At 42.6% G+C, this 18,251-nt stretch overlaps 1 protein-coding gene across 1 annotated transcript; it reads left to right on the forward strand.

Annotated features, from left to right (window-relative positions):
* The first annotated feature begins 3,688 nt into the window (after window positions 1-3,688).
* LOC149285402 (helicase ARIP4-like) lies at window positions 3,689-17,564 on the forward strand. Its single transcript, XM_089495407.1, has 21 exons — window positions 3,689-3,839; window positions 6,793-6,955; window positions 7,054-7,205; window positions 7,402-7,521; window positions 7,814-8,046; window positions 8,399-8,581; window positions 10,094-10,227; window positions 10,441-10,637; window positions 10,766-11,108; window positions 11,993-12,170; window positions 12,265-12,507; window positions 13,054-13,172; window positions 13,264-13,382; window positions 13,699-13,798; window positions 13,907-14,112; window positions 14,221-14,396; window positions 15,078-15,274; window positions 15,363-15,559; window positions 15,747-15,836; window positions 16,482-16,574; window positions 16,768-17,564. Exons 1-21 carry the CDS (start codon window positions 3,689-3,691, stop codon window positions 17,562-17,564), a joined length of 4,191 nt encoding a protein of 1,396 aa, XP_089351533.1.
* The last annotated feature ends 687 nt before the right edge of the window (window positions 17,565-18,251 follow it).

The following is an 18,251-nucleotide window of genomic DNA, read 5'->3' on the forward strand; positions in this document are numbered from 1 at the left end:
GTAGTGTTATTTTGGAAGCAAGCTGACCCTTCAACACCTTTGAAATCCCCCCTCCGAGGTGGAACCTTTGTTTCGGGGCGGAACCTTTTGCAGCGTGTCCTGTGTTCCCGGCGGGGCGGCGATGGGCGGACGGGCCTGCAGGGACTGAACGGAGGTGGGTGAGACTCGAAGAGACCGGAACTGTAATCCGGGAGCGGGGGGAATTGAGATACAGAACGACCTCGGGGGTGGTCCGGAGCCTATATCGTGTGAGTTGAGGGTGTGTACGTGCTTATATGTTCGGTTGTTTGCTGCTGTGGAGTGAGCGTGTGTTTCTTTTCATCCCTAGCACTGAATAAAATAAGTGTGTGTGCAAACACACATTACAACAAAATAAACACAAATCATACATACACACGTCTGTACATACCGGAGACTGGTGATATTACTGTGTGTGTTGTGTTTAAATCTTTGAAGTGGGTATACAATTCCTGGGGTAGGTATATGAGTGTGCACGACTGATTATGTAAGTAAGGGATCCTTTTGTATTGGCTGGTGAGCCATGTATATGTAAACGGGTGTCATTGTGTAAGGGATCCTTGTGTGTATAGATGCACAATAGATGTGTATGTGCTAGAGAACATGTTGTGCATTGTGAATCTACAGATGGATGCCATTGTGAATGCACGTATTGATGTGAGAATGGGTGTCCTAGAGTGCATTTCGATTCATAAAGCACGTTTTATATTGTACATATTTATGATTGGTATAAATATATTTGACCCAGTGTTTGTGTGCGGTGAAGGATTTATGTGCATGTTTTTAGAAATATGCATATGTTTATATATTACAGGGAGTGAAAAATATAAGCGTCTATTATTATTATCTTTTATTTATATAGTGCCTACAGTTTATACAGCGCTTCTTACAATACATATATTCAAGGGCTATGACAAGACGAGAATTGACAGTCTAAGACAGACCGATACATTAGGTAGAGAGAGCCCGGCTAGCAAGCTTACAATATAGGTAGAATTTTACTCCTGTGTATAACGCATCTACTTTATGGATAAACACAATTGTAGCTGTGTGTTCACATTTGTCCACCCACTGTTCTTTCGTAACTGGACGTGTAAAGAACCATAGAATGTTTTAATGGTTACCAGTTAGGATGGGTATATCCGTTATCCTGACTGTTTTTAAATGGTGGGCCCATTATGAAAAGATCTCTGGTTTCAAGCAATTCTTAGTAATGCTTTCTGTTTTAGCCTCCTAATCCAGATGGTTGTGGCTTCATTCACTGTAGCTGAGAGTGGGTTCCATGGCATTGGCCACAACATGCCCCATTCTAAACGTATTGCTTTACTCATCTGTGTGATGCATAGATGGGCCGTGTTTATTCTTTATCAATAAATAGACAACTGTTTGTACCTTATATGCGCAATATCATGCAAGAATAAACCTGACTTTCTTTTCAGAAGTCAAGACGTGCATCTGATGTGCTTGAGATCCACAGTTGGGTTGCAGTAACAGCATTTGTGGAATCTCTACGCAGGACTAAAGGCCTCATCTTTATTGAAAGTATGTATTTTTTATCTTTGGATTTTGTTATTTTTAGGAGTCGTGGCATTAGAGATGTATTGCTTGACATCTTTTTTTCTATCTCACTTGAGTTGGAATAAAGATGAGATGGGTGTATCATGGTGTATAGGCTTGAAAAGCTATTGTACATCACTGCAGAATATGATGGTGCTATACAAATCAATAGATAACCAGTAACCAGGCTGGATGAGTTTAAGGAGTCAGATATAATAATCTTTACTGAATCTTGAAGAAGCAGTTGGTTCTTAATTTATTCATGATTATTAGTCATGCACTGAAGATAATTTTTAGAAGCCTGGGTATCCTCTTAATATTACCCAAATATATATTTTTTTGCCTATAATTTTTAGTGTTATTATTTTGTGTGAGTGTACGACCTTACTTGTATGGCTGTGGGCTGAACACCTTGTTCATCCCTAATATACCAAGAATAGTGTTTTACCTTGTAAAGCAGCAAAGAACAAAGTCTGTCCTTGGAGAATGATATTAAAGTCAAAGGAATCTGTAGATTTCTGCAATCTACCAAACGGCTTTAATGTAAGTGAGAACGTTAGAAAAAAAAATACCAAAAAAAGTAAGCAATGCCATGAAAAGGGGGAGATTTTCAAGTATATTAAAAGCTTTAACACAGTGTGGGAAACAGTGGCAAAGTTAAGACTTCTCTTTTAGTAGAAGTGCATTCGTTTTCTAAAACCTTTACCTTTTGTCCCCCATTCAGTGTAAATGTTTTTGAAATATTTAGCTTAAAAGTTGACCTCGTGGAAAATGAGAACGGCAGCAGCAACGATTATCTTGTCAGCTTTCTGTCCTGAAGCTCTTACAGCCTTACAGAGGCTGCCTGAACCAATCAACAGCAATCGCCAAGTAAATACTGGGGAGAAATAATCATGCGGATCCTGGTAACCTTTCCCACGCTATACTATATTATATATGGACAAGCTATCAAGGATAACTCTCGAACGCTTGTCTTTTAAATATTATGTTAGGCCAATGAAAAAAAGGTATCACCGCATACTCTGCAATACTCTTTTTTTGACATTGTGTCTATTGGACTAATACGGCTTAACCCATTTATTTGTGATGTGTGGGAAGAAGGCATCGCTGTAAATTTGGTAGCATGACTAATCTGCATGCAGCCAATTCATTATGGAAGTATTTGTCTCTATTCGGTTCCCCGACATGGCGAGCCAGAATGTCTTCACATGGGCTGTAAGTTGCTAAGCGAGACACAACTTGGAGCGTTCGAATATTCACCGTGTTCAAATGGACCCTTAATACAACATGGCATTTTCTACACAAGCAAAGTTTAGGAGAGATTCCCTTCAGATCTGTAATAGTTTTAGAAGAAGCTTATTAACAACAGTTAACAAACAGTGCTTGGTAGCTAAACATCAAAACCAGTTTGAAAACACTTGTATGTTTTCTTACTGTGTTTTAGTACAGATTATTGCAGACTTTGAGTGCGTCCTGTCCACATTGTTTTGGATGGTGTTCCCTGTGTGTCCAGAACCTCTTAACACATTATTAGTATGCGTGAACATATTAATAATGTCAGTCATTTATTAGAAATAACATCAGCCTGAAGACAAAATGAAATATACTTCTGTGGATTTTATGTTGATATCATTTTCCAAATCACACTTTACAAACTCTGGGCCATCATAGAAAAGCACTTGGCCGTCCAACCTGAAGGAAAGACCTCCGTGGTCTCTATAGGTTAGGAAAAAGACTAACATTTTTTTCTATGTTGGCTCAATTAGAGGTATCGCCTGTGGATAAATCTCTGATAACTTCATACGACAAATATTGTTTTCTGAATGTTGTCGATCTCCATGGCTACTTTTAGTTCATTACTTTTAAATAATTAAGATTATCTGCTCCCTGTCTTTATTACCTACTGTCATCTGTGTCAAACTCGTGTGCTTTACAGTCTTCTAGGAGGATGGATTTTCCCTAATTTGTACTTATTTTGCAGATTTATGACCATTTTATTTCTTTTTCTATTACTACCGGCTGTCTTCTATTAATAATTGTTTGGTCTCTTTACAGTGCTCTCTGTCAGGGCATGATGTGCAGGTAATGTGGCACACCCTTCCACGGACTTGAAATGTCTGACGCATCCATCTCAGGGAGCGAGCCGGAGTTGGACCCAGAGGATATGGAGGGAGAAGACGACGATGAGGAGGAGGATGATGAGGAGGAGAATGGAATGGATGATGACAATGATGGTGATGATGAGGATGACGCGCATGATAAGGGTAAGGGAAATAAACCTATGATCTCCAAGGATTTGTTTATAAAATGCCAGTTATGGCACAAGACTAAAGAGTCTTGTAGCTCAGAGTTTATCGCATCACCAGACCGGGTGCTCAGTGTGTCTTGAGATGAGCGCCTGTACAGGCACGATGAACAATACAAAACCTGCGCTGCTAAGAGGCGCTGGATCCTTTTGAAACTTTATAAAACTTTCGTAATGCATTAGTGACCTGTAGACATCCTTTGACAGAGGATATGTGTGCATGACAATTTAACCATAATAATGTGTAGGTTTTATATAGCGCAGATCTGGCATTATATCATTGGAAGATTCTACATAACAGCAATGATAGCTAATGGGCTGCAGAAGTGAATGAATGATCATAAGACATGGGTAATTGTGGACTATTTGGGGTTCACATTTGAGCGTATTCTCAAACAGGCATATTTGAGCATGAATACTGTGATTTTATTAATCATGGATCTTAAACCAATGATGGGTGCGTAGTGCGTTGCGTAGGCCTTGATCGTTTTTTGAAGACTTTACCAGTAAACCTACTATTTGTTGTACATCCACTGACTTTTTTCCATGCTCCTGTAATGGCGTTTGTATCGTAAGATACAGCACGCTCGGGTAATTTATCCTGTATTATGGATGATGGAGACTGGAAAGTTGTTGGTTAAAAGTAATTTAGTAAGCCATCTGCCCAAAGGGTCCGGTATTAACAGTGAAAGCTTACAATGATAACCAAAGGGAAATAATAGCACCGGATCATTTAATGTATAAATTGCTAAGCCCAAAAGTAATTCTAAAACACTTTACAAAGTGTGTGTTCCACGCGGACGGCATTTTAATCAGCCCAATAGTCACAGTTACAGGGTGAGGTAATGATAGTTATGATGTATTAGTAGGGAAGGGGCATTGGTTGTTGGGTGACTTGATACAGGTCGTCTATAAGGTGAATGCTCCCTAAACAGCTAGGAATTGGTTATATGATGGCGTGACTTTGTGATAGCAGAGCTTTGATGCATACAGGTTTCAGGTTGGGTGATCGTGTTTACGGGTAACATTATGTGTATGTTGGCTGTCATACTGGCAGATGGGTTGTGTAGTACAGTAAGTATCCCTGACTATGCAGACTTCTGATTGCCCCGTCTGTGCTTGTCTGAGCAGATGGGAACCGGTGGAAGTTGTTTAGGACCTACAGTGACCTCAGAGGTCATCTTCTTCATCAGATTTGAGATTACTGACCATTCTATGTTATCTGGACATGGGTTGTTTTTGCTCTGTTTCCTTGTTACTGGGTTCGCTGATGCTTGGCGTGTGTCTGCTGTATGCTCTGAAATGGGTTAGCGTGTTACCTAAGAGCGCTGGGCGTGTTTATGATGGGGCTCCCTCAGGTGCTGTTGGAGTTTTGCCTGAACGTTGTGCTTGAAGAAATGATGGATTGCGTTGTCCCTTGTAGTCCTCCCCGAGTTCCCCCCTCCCTGCGGCGTGTGTAAAGCTTATGTAAGAGTCCTGTCTGCATCTCCGGATAGAGAGAGAGAATCAGAAAGCGACAAACCTCTATTACTGATACTCTATTCCCTTTTGGGTTCTGGCCGGGTCAAGTCCCTATATTGACTGCCGAGAACTTCTCACGCTGGACCCTGTGCTACCCGTTGTCTGTGGGAAGCTGCCTTTTAGCCTTTTCTCAGCTTTTGGAGTTTCTGGACTTGACAGTATTTACCATGCGTCTGCTGGACGAATCCGCGCAACCGGCAGGTACCCGCAGATCCCCTCCAATACTTACTTCTGTGCTTTGTATGGGCGCCGACAAATTATAGGGAAAGGCGCAACTCGTGCAGACGCTCTGGGATTAAAGCTCTACCGTACTAAATGTTGTGGGTTCCATTAATAACCCTCCAGCAGAATGTTTAGTGACTGACCTGACGCCATCGTATGTGTTCACGTTGATTGTATTGTGAGGTTAGTAGCCTGTATGCAGCAGCCAGTCAGACTGTGTATACACATACAATATTGTGTGTTGTGTAGGAACGGTGACTCTGATATTGCTGTCTAGATGTCCTATTTCTGAGGTTTATTAGTCGGAAGCACCATTCACACCATCGTATCCTGCGGCGCTGTACAAGGTGGAATTTTGGTGCTAAAAGTGGAGGGGTCGGGAGAAATGTTCCAGGTTTTCCCATAATATCTTTTTATTTACCTCTTGATCTGTTAAGCAACTAAAACTTGCCTTTGTGGGTGAAATTAGAGCCCGATGTCTTGCTTGGCCCTTATCACAGTTGGTGATTTCACCCTAAATTTTGCTTTCCAAAGTCTTGGGTGCCGTTTTCCCCATAAACTGCTCGACAGCGTGTTTGTTTTATGTGGCTGGAAAGCTTGTCTGACGTTACGAATTATGCTAAATTGTGTATCGCAGATCATGCTGGGAATGTGTTAAATTTACTTGGGGAGTGAACATTTTCTGGGTTCCTGCGTATCTCTGTGCATTGATTTTGGATTGTATCTTGTCTGCGTTGGATTTGTTTGTGTAACAGATCAGGCTGAAATATTTTGAGGATTATATAATGTTTGTTTGCCGTTTATGTAACAACTTGGAGCAGAAACTGCTTACATAAGCACCGAAAAAAGTTTCTTTCATAGACCCCTTCTGATTAGTGTTCTTGTACCCCCTTTGAATAAAGAGTTCTATATAAAACACAATAAATGTACTTCGATTATATACGACCCACGTCGCGGCAAATTGTTTCTCAGAAATTGGAGATCCTTTTGCTGCCGTCTTTGAGTCTCTACTTTTCCGCTTGCGAAGTTATCGGGTTTGTGCTATTTCTCTCTTTCGTTTTGCATCATTCAGCTCTGCGTGTAGCGGTCCCAGTTTTCATTCAGCTTATAGGTTATTTCTACACTTACTACAGTCTTTTTTTAATCTTATTTATTCTTCTCGTTTGCAGAAACGTCTCAGACAGCAGCCCTGGGAGCTGATAACTCTGAGCATGTTGGAAAGGAGGCATGGAAACGTTCAACTACCTCAGGACAAAGTGGAAAAGTAGCAAACAATGAAGGGACAACAAAGAAGAGGTCTCAAAAACCTGCACATATGAGAAGAAACATCAGGTGTGTTGTGTGTGGTGTCAAGCGCTTGGTGCAGCATGGCTGCTCTTGACCCAAAGCGGTCAAGTCTTCTCCTAACTCTCACTACCGTTGGTCTGTAGGAAACTTCTCCGGGAGGATCAACTCGAAGCCGTGACCAAAACCGCTCAGCAAGAAGAGTTAGAAAGAAGAAAACGTCTAGAGCAACAGCGGAAAGATTACCCTGTGCCCATCATCCCGACCTTGCCCCCTGGCTCCCTAGACTTCCTGCACGGTGAGCAGTGCCGTTTACTAGCGCTTGATATGGTGATACTTTTGTGTGTCTCTCTGTGCTATTGTATTTCCCATGATGTCGAAAACTGGTTGGGGAAGTATTTATAAAGGATAGAAATATTACGTGGGGGGTGGATGGAATGGGCATGTTGATGAGTACTGATCTATGCCTCTATATCTTCTGTTTTGACCTCCAGATGAGATTGAATTGGGAACAGCAGATGTGTCACAACTCGTGTCCAGTCAGGAGGTCATCTGTCTGGATACAAGTAGTGGTGACAGTGATGACGACTCGAAACTAGCGGGCATCAAAGATGGTAAGGTTCAATCGTGAGGGTAAATCGCATTGAACAGTTCAATGTGGAGAGGGTAGATAATCATAACTGTCTGCAAACCTTTATTACCTCTGGTATTTGGAGTTGTAATTGTAAGTGATCCAGCTCTGCTAATGAGAGGATGTTTGGAGTTCCAAAAAAAAAAAAACCCAAACCAAATAATTGTGACATGGATATATGAATATATTTATGAAGTATTACATTTTTCTTAATCATGACCACTGTTCTGTCCATTCTCATCTCTTTTAATGTCATGTGGCTTGTCCCTTTACAGAAGTTATAGAGTTGAGCTCTGGAGAGGAGGATTCTTTGCATATAGTGGATAGTGGCGAGTCGACCAATGATGCTGATGAAGATCTTAACACTGAGAACAGTGGCTCCCACGTCAATGATGCTTTGAACCAGCCAGATGCCTTGGGCCTTGTCCTGGTCAATATTAATCACCCACCCAATGAGAAGGACATTTACCTAGCTCCACAGCTGGCACGGTCTGTCAAACCTCACCAGGTGAATAAAGAGAAACACGAAACACAAAATAGATATAAATGCCTGTTTTTAGTTATTTTCAGTCAGTTTTACAGGTTTTTTTTTTTTTTTTTACATTTCACTACTTTTCCAGAATCTTAGACCTAGTTTTGTCTTTCCTGCTCTCGTTTATATATATATCTCTTCCAAGCCTCTATCCTTCTCTTCTACTTTACTTATGCTTACTCTTCAATTACTCATTTTCTTCTGTTTCTTCAAGTAATTTTTCCACTTGCTTTTTCTTGCTCAACATTTATCGCTGTTCTTCCTCTCTTTGGGTCTGTGGTCATTTTTCCACCTGTAATGGATTATTGTCCTCTTTCCTGCCCCTCAGATCGGAGGAATCCGCTTCCTTTATGATAACCTCGTTGAGTCTCTGGAGAGGTTCCCCGGCAGTAGTGGCTTTGGATGCATCCTCGCGCACAGCATGGGTCTGGGCAAAACCCTACAGGTCATCTCATTCTTGGATGTGCTTTTCCAACACACACCCGCCAAGACTGTGCTAGCTATTGTACCGGTGAGTCCCTTGTTATTGGTATAATGCCTATTATTTTTCTACATCTGGAATGAAAATTGGATAGAACTTATATGGTATTTGAAAGGAGAGTCCAGCCATGATATGCGCTTTAATGTATACGATAGCTGTGTGGCCCCTTTAAATTGTCATGATGTTCCTTTTGCAAAGTCATGGGGGGCATTCTGTGGAATCCCTCATATGCGTTTGTCCCTAGCCCTGAGCTTCTGCTATTTTCATATACTTACCGCGAGTCAGCTCCAGCTCTGGCTCTTCAAACGCTTAGCACATGTGTGGCGAGTGGTTTCAGTGGGACTGCTCTCCTGCTACTTACTGGCTCCAAGTAGCCAGTTGGTGGCAAGAAATGCCAGAGCATGGAGGAGGAAGGCAGCTGCAGAAACAGGGCTGCAACTTCTCGGACAGGTTAGTCTTTTTGTTTTGGAGAGTGCACGTTTAAGCACTTACAGAGTCATTTAACCAGTCCAGGCCCCTTGGAACATGCGATATGTCCTTAAAACCTGTGCCAAAAAGCCCATTAGGATGTACTGGTCTGTCCTGACTTTGTTGTGGTGGCAGGGACATCTCCATTGTCAATCTTAATTGACAGCCTGGACTCTCCCATGTCTGTAGAAGCCAGCGTAGCTGTTGGATCGTGTGTAATGTCTCACCATACTGCACTGGGAACAGCGCATAAGCCAAACAAAGTGCACATAATCAAAATAAAAAGTGGTGTGTGTGTATATATATATATATCAGCCCTACGAATATTTAAAAACAAAATTAATGTAGTATATGACTGCAATCAGAGGATGTTGCTGGCCATACACTGCATCGTTGTTTAGCTGTGGCACCTACAGTATAGAAGAAATTGTAAGCAAAATTGCAAAACATGATTTTTGTTTTCTATTTTAGTTTTTTATTTTTTTTTTTATTTATTGTCACTAAATCATTTTTTATGCATTGCTTTGGTTTTTATATACACGTTACTAACCTGCGGTATTCGTTTTTTTAAATTCTACTTGGTAATCATCTATATTCATAGCTTAGCAGTGTTGCTTAAATGTTGCAGATAAATGTGTTCCGGGATTGCTTTATTTCACACTATGCTTTAGAGAGACTCCACCTGTGTGAGCCTTTATGTTTTGAATGTCTTTGGTGAAATTTCTTAGCATCCAAGTATTTACCATTGTTTTGGTTTTTTTTGTTCGTTATTGGCACAACGACTATTGTAATTAATATGATTATTTTACAAGGCAGTATGCATGTATGTGAAAAGGAACCAACATATAGGCCAAGTTAGCAGGGACCTTGATAAAACCTAATATTTTCCTGTAGTGCGTAATGTTTTTGATTATACTTCTGGTATTGACCGACAACTAAGTAGCAGCGATATTCTTTGTGTTCAGTTGGTATTTAATGGTTCTTAGTAGCTGCACATCTGGGAGGCATTTACCATTGCAGATCTTACACCAGGGCTGTCGCTTCACCGGGTAGTAAACTGTTTATGCTTTACAGGTGAACACGTTACAGAATTGGCTGGCTGAATTTAACATGTGGCTCCCTTCACCAGAATCCTTGCCTCCTGATCACAACCCTGAGCACGTGCAACCTAGAAATTTCAAGGTTCACTGTATGAGCGACGAGCACAAGTGAGTCTAGTTACATGTCTTTTCCGCACTCCTTTCGATCATCGTGTAAAATTGCTTGTAAATGCACACGCTCCGGACCTGCCACCTGTGCTTGCCTAGACTTTAAACAGTGATTTTGAACAATGACGTTTGTGATATTAGTCCCGAAAGTCTTATCCGTGCATTTGTCTAGAACATAACTATGACCATCTGTGCTTTATTTTGCTCTCTTAGATCCACGGCAGCTCGAGCCAAGGTGGTGAATGACTGGGTGACTGAAGGGGGCGTCATGCTCATGGGATACGAGATGTACCGACTGCTTTCCCTAAAAAAATCTTTCACTGTCGGGAGAAAGAAAAAGAGCAAAAAGGCAGCTGGGCCTGTAATCATAGATTTGGATGAGGAGGACAGACAGCAGGAGATGCTGAAAGGTGAATTGGGGCAATATAACTAGCTGCATCCTTGTTTTACTATAAATCAAAGCCATTTTTATCCCTCTGTGTCTTTCTACCTTTTCCGCTAGCTGATCTTTCCCCGTTTCCTCTGTCTTTGAATACAGGGATAGAGAAAGCCCTCTCAAGACCCGGCCCTGATGTGGTCATCTGCGATGAAGGTCATCGAATAAAGAATTGTCATGCTAGTACCTCCCAAGCCTTAAAAAACATTCGATCCCGGCGTCGGGTGGTACTGACTGGCTACCCCCTGCAGAACAACCTTATTGAGTACTGGTGCATGGTAGATTTTGTGCGACCGGATTTCCTGGGAACCCGGCAGGAATTTAGCAACATGTTTGAAAGGCCCATCCTAAACGGACAGTGTGCTGACAGCACCCCTCAGGACAAGCGTCTTATGAGATACCGAAGCCATGTGTTGCACAGCCTTCTAGAAGGATTTGTGCAAAGGTAAGAAACCACATACATGCACGTTAGATCTCCAAACGTATAACTACATATGATATGGAGGGCACCACAATGTTGCTGCACTCAGGCGAAAAACTGACCTCTACTCTTAGGTGTACTTTAAATTCTGTCGGTGCTTCACAACCTCTATTATATACCTGCAGAACATATCTGTGCAACGTGGGTATTAACATTAGACGTTTGTATTCGACTTGTGTTGTGTACTAATTGCAATTTTAGCAAAATTTGGCAATTTCATATGAATCCCTGAAAACGAGGATGATCTCCCAACAAAACAAACAAAAATTAAGCAGAGAGTTCTGAAATTTCATTCTCGCTTACCCACTCGTTTTTTCCTGCACTGTCACATTCTCATTCATTCGTAGAATATCTCCCTACTTTCTCAGCTGACCACTTGAGTCCCTGTCTCCGTGACACGCAGCTCTGTTTCGTATCTTGTATCTTCTTGTTCTGTCTCAATTTTCTTTCTTAGTCTGCTGCTTCAAAAAGTCTTTTCTTTGTCCACTTCGCCATGGACAACAGAACATGAGTTTCTGGGCTTACGCTCTCCCCAATTGGAGGAATGGGGGAGAAGGTGTGAAGTTACTTTGGGCGAAAAGTCGAAGCCACCGCATAAACACACTATCCCCTGTTCCCCCAATCAGGGAAAGTGTGTGCCTGAAAGCTCTGCCATTTTGTGCAAGTTCACAAGAGGTCATGACCACTGAGTGAATGAGAGTGTGTAAGAGTTGGTGAATGATGGTGAATGAAAATCATTGTTTACGAATTTTCATCCGAAAGCAACGGGCAGGAAAATGAACTCCTTGTGTGAAAGTTAATAGACCAAAAACCTCTTTTAAAAATCTCTGTGATTTTCTCTTACGCAGACGTGGACACACAGTCTTGAGGGCTCAGCTCCCATCAAAAGAGGAGCATGTTATACTGGTGCGTCTGTCTCCCATCCAGCGGGCCCTTTACACTGAATTTATGAACCGTTTTCGGGATGCTGGAAACAGCGGCTGGCTGGGCCTCAACCCCTTGAAAGCATTCTGTGTGTGCTGTAAGGTAAGCTTCAGTTATTTAACTCTCAAGAGTTCTCAAAACGTGAGCCTTCTCCACACTTCTGGGGTTTTACTTCTTTTCATATCTTCTCCTATAGATCTGGAATCATCCCGACATTCTGTATGAGGCGCTCCAGAAAGAGAACTTGGCAAACGAGCAAGACCTGGATGTAGACGACTTAACCACTAATACCCGCTGCCAGCCGCAGAATGCAAAGGTGAAGATGGAGTCTGGAAGCCTCGGTGCCCTCATGGGAGAAGCTGCTAACAGCAAAATGTTGCAGGGAATGACCCTTAATCCCTCACAGGAGAAGGCCAATCAAGTTGTTACTTATGAGTGGGTGAGTACCGAACACCAATGGCTAACATTAACGATGGCAACCCTGATTCCAGACGTCATCCATTTAAACCGACCTGTGATTCTGCACCAGATATTGGGCTTTTCAACCTGCTGTAATAGACAGACTGCTACATTTTTTCTTTTAACTCAGGTCTTTCTTCATTGTAATAGTTTTTTTACAGCTAATCTGTATAAATGTTTAAAGCATTTAAAGCTGACAACTTTCTGTAATCCAACGGGAATGCTTTGGATCTTATTTAAAAGCCTAACAGCCCTATGTGTTAAACTTGCAGTTTAACAAGCAAATGGAGGTTCTTAGCAGTTAAAATTCCCATGATTATTTTGTGCCAATAACTGGAAGTCGACTAGCATGTCCGTTATTAAAATTAACAATGTTGACCTTTTTCACTGGTATATGAGATATACACATTTTCCCTTTTTCTCTTTTATACCTTTTATTAACCCATCTGATTTTGTTAGCTGTAAAAACCTGATAGCTTCATTTCCTTCACTATCTGTGACTGGTCTGATCTCTTTCTCTCATCAGGCCAAGGACATTTTGTGTGACTATCAGCCCGGTCAGCTGCATAACTCGCCCAAGATGGTTCTGCTGTTTCACCTGATTGAAGAGAGCATGAAACTGGGAGACAAGATTCTAGTGTTCAGGTATGATTTATTTATGTGGACGTTCATCACAGCTAGAAAAGATGATGTATGATGAAGCGATGATTAACCTGACTATATTCCCCCCCCCCAGTCAGAGTCTGTCCACCCTCTCCATTATTGAGGACTTTCTAGCGAAACGGCCAATGCCAGCCACACCAGGGGCAGATGGCCAGGAATATCACACCTGGGTTAGAAACATCAACTATTACCGTAAGCATAAACAAACTCTAATAATACTGTTTTTTATGTGCCTTTTTTGCCTGCGCGCCGGGGGAAGCATCCTCTGAGTCTCGAAAGTTTCTTGACTCTTGATCTTAGTCTGTGAACATTTGTCTAGGAAAAGGTCCGTTTTTTGGACTATTTTTTTACTGGGGCAAATACAGCAATATTAATTTTTGTGTCTGTAAAACAGCACTGATTTCTGGTAACCTGTGAGGGCAACATTAGTTTGATGGTTTCCAAGCATTACATTGTTTTGTACATAGTATCAACCACTTTATCTGAATGTCTCTTTTTTTATTTTTAGGATTAGATGGCAGCACATCCGCCTCTGAAAGAGAGAGGCTAATAAATCAGTTTAACGACCCCTGTAACAAACACATATGGCTCTTTCTTCTATCCACACGGTGAGTTTTATTTAGGGAAAACATTGATAAGAAAGCTGATTGTGTCTATCATTAGAAAGTGTTATTTGTGTCTGACGCCCTTTGCTTTTTTGTTTTGTTTTTTTTTAGTGCTGGCTGCTTAGGTGTAAACCTGATTGGAGCGAACCGGGTGGTGGTTTTTGATGCTTCATGGAATCCTTGCCATGATGCTCAAGCTGTATGTCGAGTATACAGATACGGGCAGAGGAAGCCGTGTCACATTTACCGTCTAGTGTCCGACTTCACTTTAGAGAAAAAGATTTATGATCGGCAAATCTCCAAGCAGGGGATGTCTGGTAAGAGCATTCTGTGATCGTTCTGTTATGGTGGATAAGACAAATACATTTAAGTACTATGTTTTTAGTAAAGGCTAAGGAGGGCCCTTTATGATTCCCCCCCTTTAGACCGTGTGGTTGATGATCTAAACCCGGAGATGAACTTTACCCGCCGGGAAGTGGAAAACCTACTGCATTTTGTGGAAGAGGAACCAGACTCTTCACGTCAGAACCTGGACCATTCCAGCTTTAATGAGACCGTCCTGCAGAAGGCCTGCCTTCTGTACCCCCATCTCATCACCAAGGTAAAATCTAGAGACATGGTCAAAGTATTTTCATAATCTAGACTGCAGAATGCCTTAATTCTTTGCTTGATGTTACCACTGCTCGAACATAAGTTTCTTGATGCTTCAAGGACTTGATTTGGCCTTTCAGAGAGGAAGATGCAGATAAACCTTATACGTATAACCTCATGACTTTACCTTAGGGGTCTTGGAAAGTTCTCCATTTGTATATTCCAGGTTCTGTTGACCAGTTTCACCACTGAGCATTAAAGAAGGGTTTATTTACTAAACTATGCATTGAATTTTTAACTTTACAATGTATTAGGAAGGCCTTAAATATGGGGGGGGCGGTCATTACACAGAATCAAGCATGCATTTTGCAGGGACAGCTCGGCATGGAAATCTTACTGGGTAACCTTTCAAAATGCATTGTAGTCGGTGAGTTGAATCTGCAGTAAACTCTGACCATGTAGACCAGTTTGATTTTGGCCCTTAATGGATTTAGGCAACTTAATGTTGATAGTGGAGAAGGCATCAAGCATAGGAGACTTTCAAATGACATTTAAAAAGTGAATTCACCTATTTTAGCGTGATCACCTAATGCGTTTCTTACTAAATGCGGACTCCGGTAGTTGTGGAGAAGAAAGACGCCTGTGTTGTTTCTTACTGTTGCACTTTGTACTGCCTCCCCTGTTCATTAAGGAGCCCTTTCAGCACGAGTCGCTACTCCTGGACCGAAAAGAGCAAAAGTTAACCGCGTCGGAGAAAAAGGCTGCAAAACGCGGGTATGAAGAGGAGAAAAGGGCATCCGTGCCCTATACACGGCCTTCTTACACACAGTACTACCCGGCACCAGACCATAGCTTGACAAACATCCCGGCCTTCAGCCAGAGGAACTGGTAAGCACTGGGGCAGAACCATTATGTCCGTGCAAAGCATTTTTCTCGTTGTGCGTGTTTTAACGATATCTTTGCTCTTCCATCATAGGCGCCCGCTGCTGAAGAGCGATGACAGACCCGTGGCAAGCGTGCGGCCCCTGCAATCTACACCCATTCCCATGATGCCTCGCCACGCTCCTATGAACCACGCGGGGTCTGCATCACACTCGAGTCACAACTTTAATTTTCCTGTCAACTACTTGCAAAGAGCAGGGGTCCTGGTGCAGAAAGTTGTCACCACAACAGGTAGGCGGCTTCTCCTCTAACCTAGACAAAGTGTATATTGGCAAGGAAGGAAGTGTATATTTCTATGTCTGCTTACCATATGGTGTGTATTATGCAGCTGAATTGTTACTGGACCGCTCTGCTGTGTTTAGTTGACCGAATAGCGTTAATGTTATTGAGACCGTTGCCTCTCTTGTCGTCTGTACAGACATTGTTATTCCGGGAATGACCACTTCGACCGATGTACAGGCACGGATCAGCGCCGGTGAAAGTATTCACGTCATTCGTGGCACAAAAGGTGAGTGGCCATGACAAGTTACGGAGCCTGCAAATGATAGAGTTTATCAGATTTGTTTTTCTATAACTCTGTAGTATTACATTTCAAATATACTGCATGGGGAGATGGGAAAAATAAGTGATACCTTGGGGTACAGTCAGACGTCATATTCAGTCTATATGGGGTTGAACATAGAAGATAAGAATAATTCAGCTTTAATCAGTCATTGGTTTCATCTTCGAATCAGGTTATCTTTATGCACACCTCCTCTGTTAAAAGGAATTCCCCCCTGTGCTTTAAATTCTTCTTAGCATTTAAATGTTTTAATCTCCCCTCTCAAGCGATACATATTTACATCTTAGTCTTTCACTTCATGCATATGTAATAACACTGTATGACACAGCATTGGCATAGATGGTAAGATGCTTTCATGTTTTATTACAAAATCTTAGGAGGGACCTAATGAATTGAACATGACCTAGATCTGTGATTTTAACAAAATGTTTTCTTTGGTGGCGGATGAGTCCTCTTTCCTGCACTGCTGAAACAATGGACTACGTGAAAATACACAACGGCGTTCCCCTCTTAGCCCTTGTTTCTCTGTCTCCTATGCATTATTACACAGTTTGTTGGCTGACGCTTCTTTTTGGTTTGGTTTTGTTTCAGGAACTTATATTCGCACCAGTGATGGACGGATTTTTGCCATTCGGGCAGGTGGGAAACAGAAGAGTGGGGAATCCAGGCGTACATCCACTTCGGGTGAGGAGCCATAATAGAATTTTTACCTTGCGCTTTCTCCACCCCCCCCCCCCCGATTGCCTCATTTTACTTAAACGGCAGGTATCCAAGCAGACATTTTACTGATCAAACCATATGTCTGCCTCCTGGCATCACAGGTTTAGTAAACTTTTACCCCCACTGTATTCCCAAATTTTCTTCTCTCTCCTTCCAGGAGCTCAGGGGTCTTCGGGTTCATACCTGAGTAATGGTCGGCATGCTAGTTCCAGTCCTTCTCAAGAAGCGGAGGATCAGTCTCGACCCTTTTCACCAGACAGTCCTGAGATCCTGAGTGAATTGCAGCAGTATGCAGAGGCAGGGGCTGCACGTGGTTCACACACTGCCCCCCAGAACATAAACCCAAACCACCACCCCCAAGGTCTGGACCAGGCTCAAAAACTGCAGCCTAGAAAGCGTAAAGAACCACCTGATCAATCAAATCGCTGGCACCATAATAAGAGGCCGCCGTTCGCACAGCTGGGATATGCCAATGCAGGAGGATTTGGAATGTCTTCGCCTCCTCTGAATCACAGTTTATCCCGGCCTGCAAACTCTGCGTACATGGGAGCGAGCAGTGGCTCAAACCACTTCCAGCTGCCTTCGTTGCTCTCTGATCCACAAATAGGCCTTCCACTGGTTCCGGACACTCTGCTAACCCCCTCCTCGGGCGCTTCCTCTAACCCTACCAGTGCGCCCCCATATCTTTTACCCCCTGGTTATGGACTCCCTTTCACACAGCCGTTATTGCCCCAAACTCGGATGTTCGCCCCTTTCCCATCTCCACTGCTCAGCCGAGGACTTCCCACTAGCAACCCAGCCTCTAATTTTCCTGGCTACCTCTCACCTCAATCTGACTACCAGGGTCTCTCACTTGGTAGCACCTCCCGGACCCTCCAGACAGGGGAGGCAGAGGTAGGTTCCAGCGAAGAGGATGGGAGGGATGACGATGTGGTGGAGGTAACAGGGCAGTAGATAACTACAGATAAAAACTATGGAGTTGAGGGGAGCCACATGTGGCTCTGTGTCACTACGCTTGTGTCCTGTAAACAATCTGCTTTCCATCTATCATGTGGGTGTTCAAGGCTAAATGCTTATGTGTGGAGCAAAAGCCATGGACAAGAAAGCCACCTAGAAAATGGTGAAGGGCCACCATGCACAGGAACCAGCAGTCATTCCAAGAGGAGAGAATAACGGTATGGTGTACCAGATTTGATCATCCCTAACAATCCGCAGCCTCTAGAAAACTTTAGCGTCCTCCATACACGGCACAAGAGGCATTTTTGAACTTCCAAATTGACCTTTGTCCCCTCCTACCTAACTTGTTTGATAATGTTATTTTTGATCGGTCCCATCTTAGACTCGACGTGTCTATTCATTTGAAAAGAGTCCATCCTTGTCAGCCTGAGTATCTTCGATCTTTCGGTTTGTAGCAAGGTCTGGTTTGTTGTAGGGTATGCCACAATGCAATGCCATCAGCTTTTACTCACGCTAAGTGACCCATGCTCAAACACAAAACTTGTCAGACTTCTGTAACTATTGTATCATGTTTCCACCTGAAAAAGGGTCAGGTATCTTTTCCATATGAAAGGAAGGCAACCCTACGATTATTTGCCATCATTCAGGTGATCGGGTTCTTGTACAGCAGGGTGCTAATCTGGC

The sequence above is a fragment of the Sceloporus occidentalis genome, unplaced genomic scaffold (genome assembly GCF_023333645.1).
Source record: "Sceloporus occidentalis isolate IW3139 unplaced genomic scaffold, rSceOcc1.0.p SCAF_79, whole genome shotgun sequence".
NCBI lineage: Eukaryota > Metazoa > Chordata > Lepidosauria > Squamata > Phrynosomatidae > Sceloporus > Sceloporus occidentalis.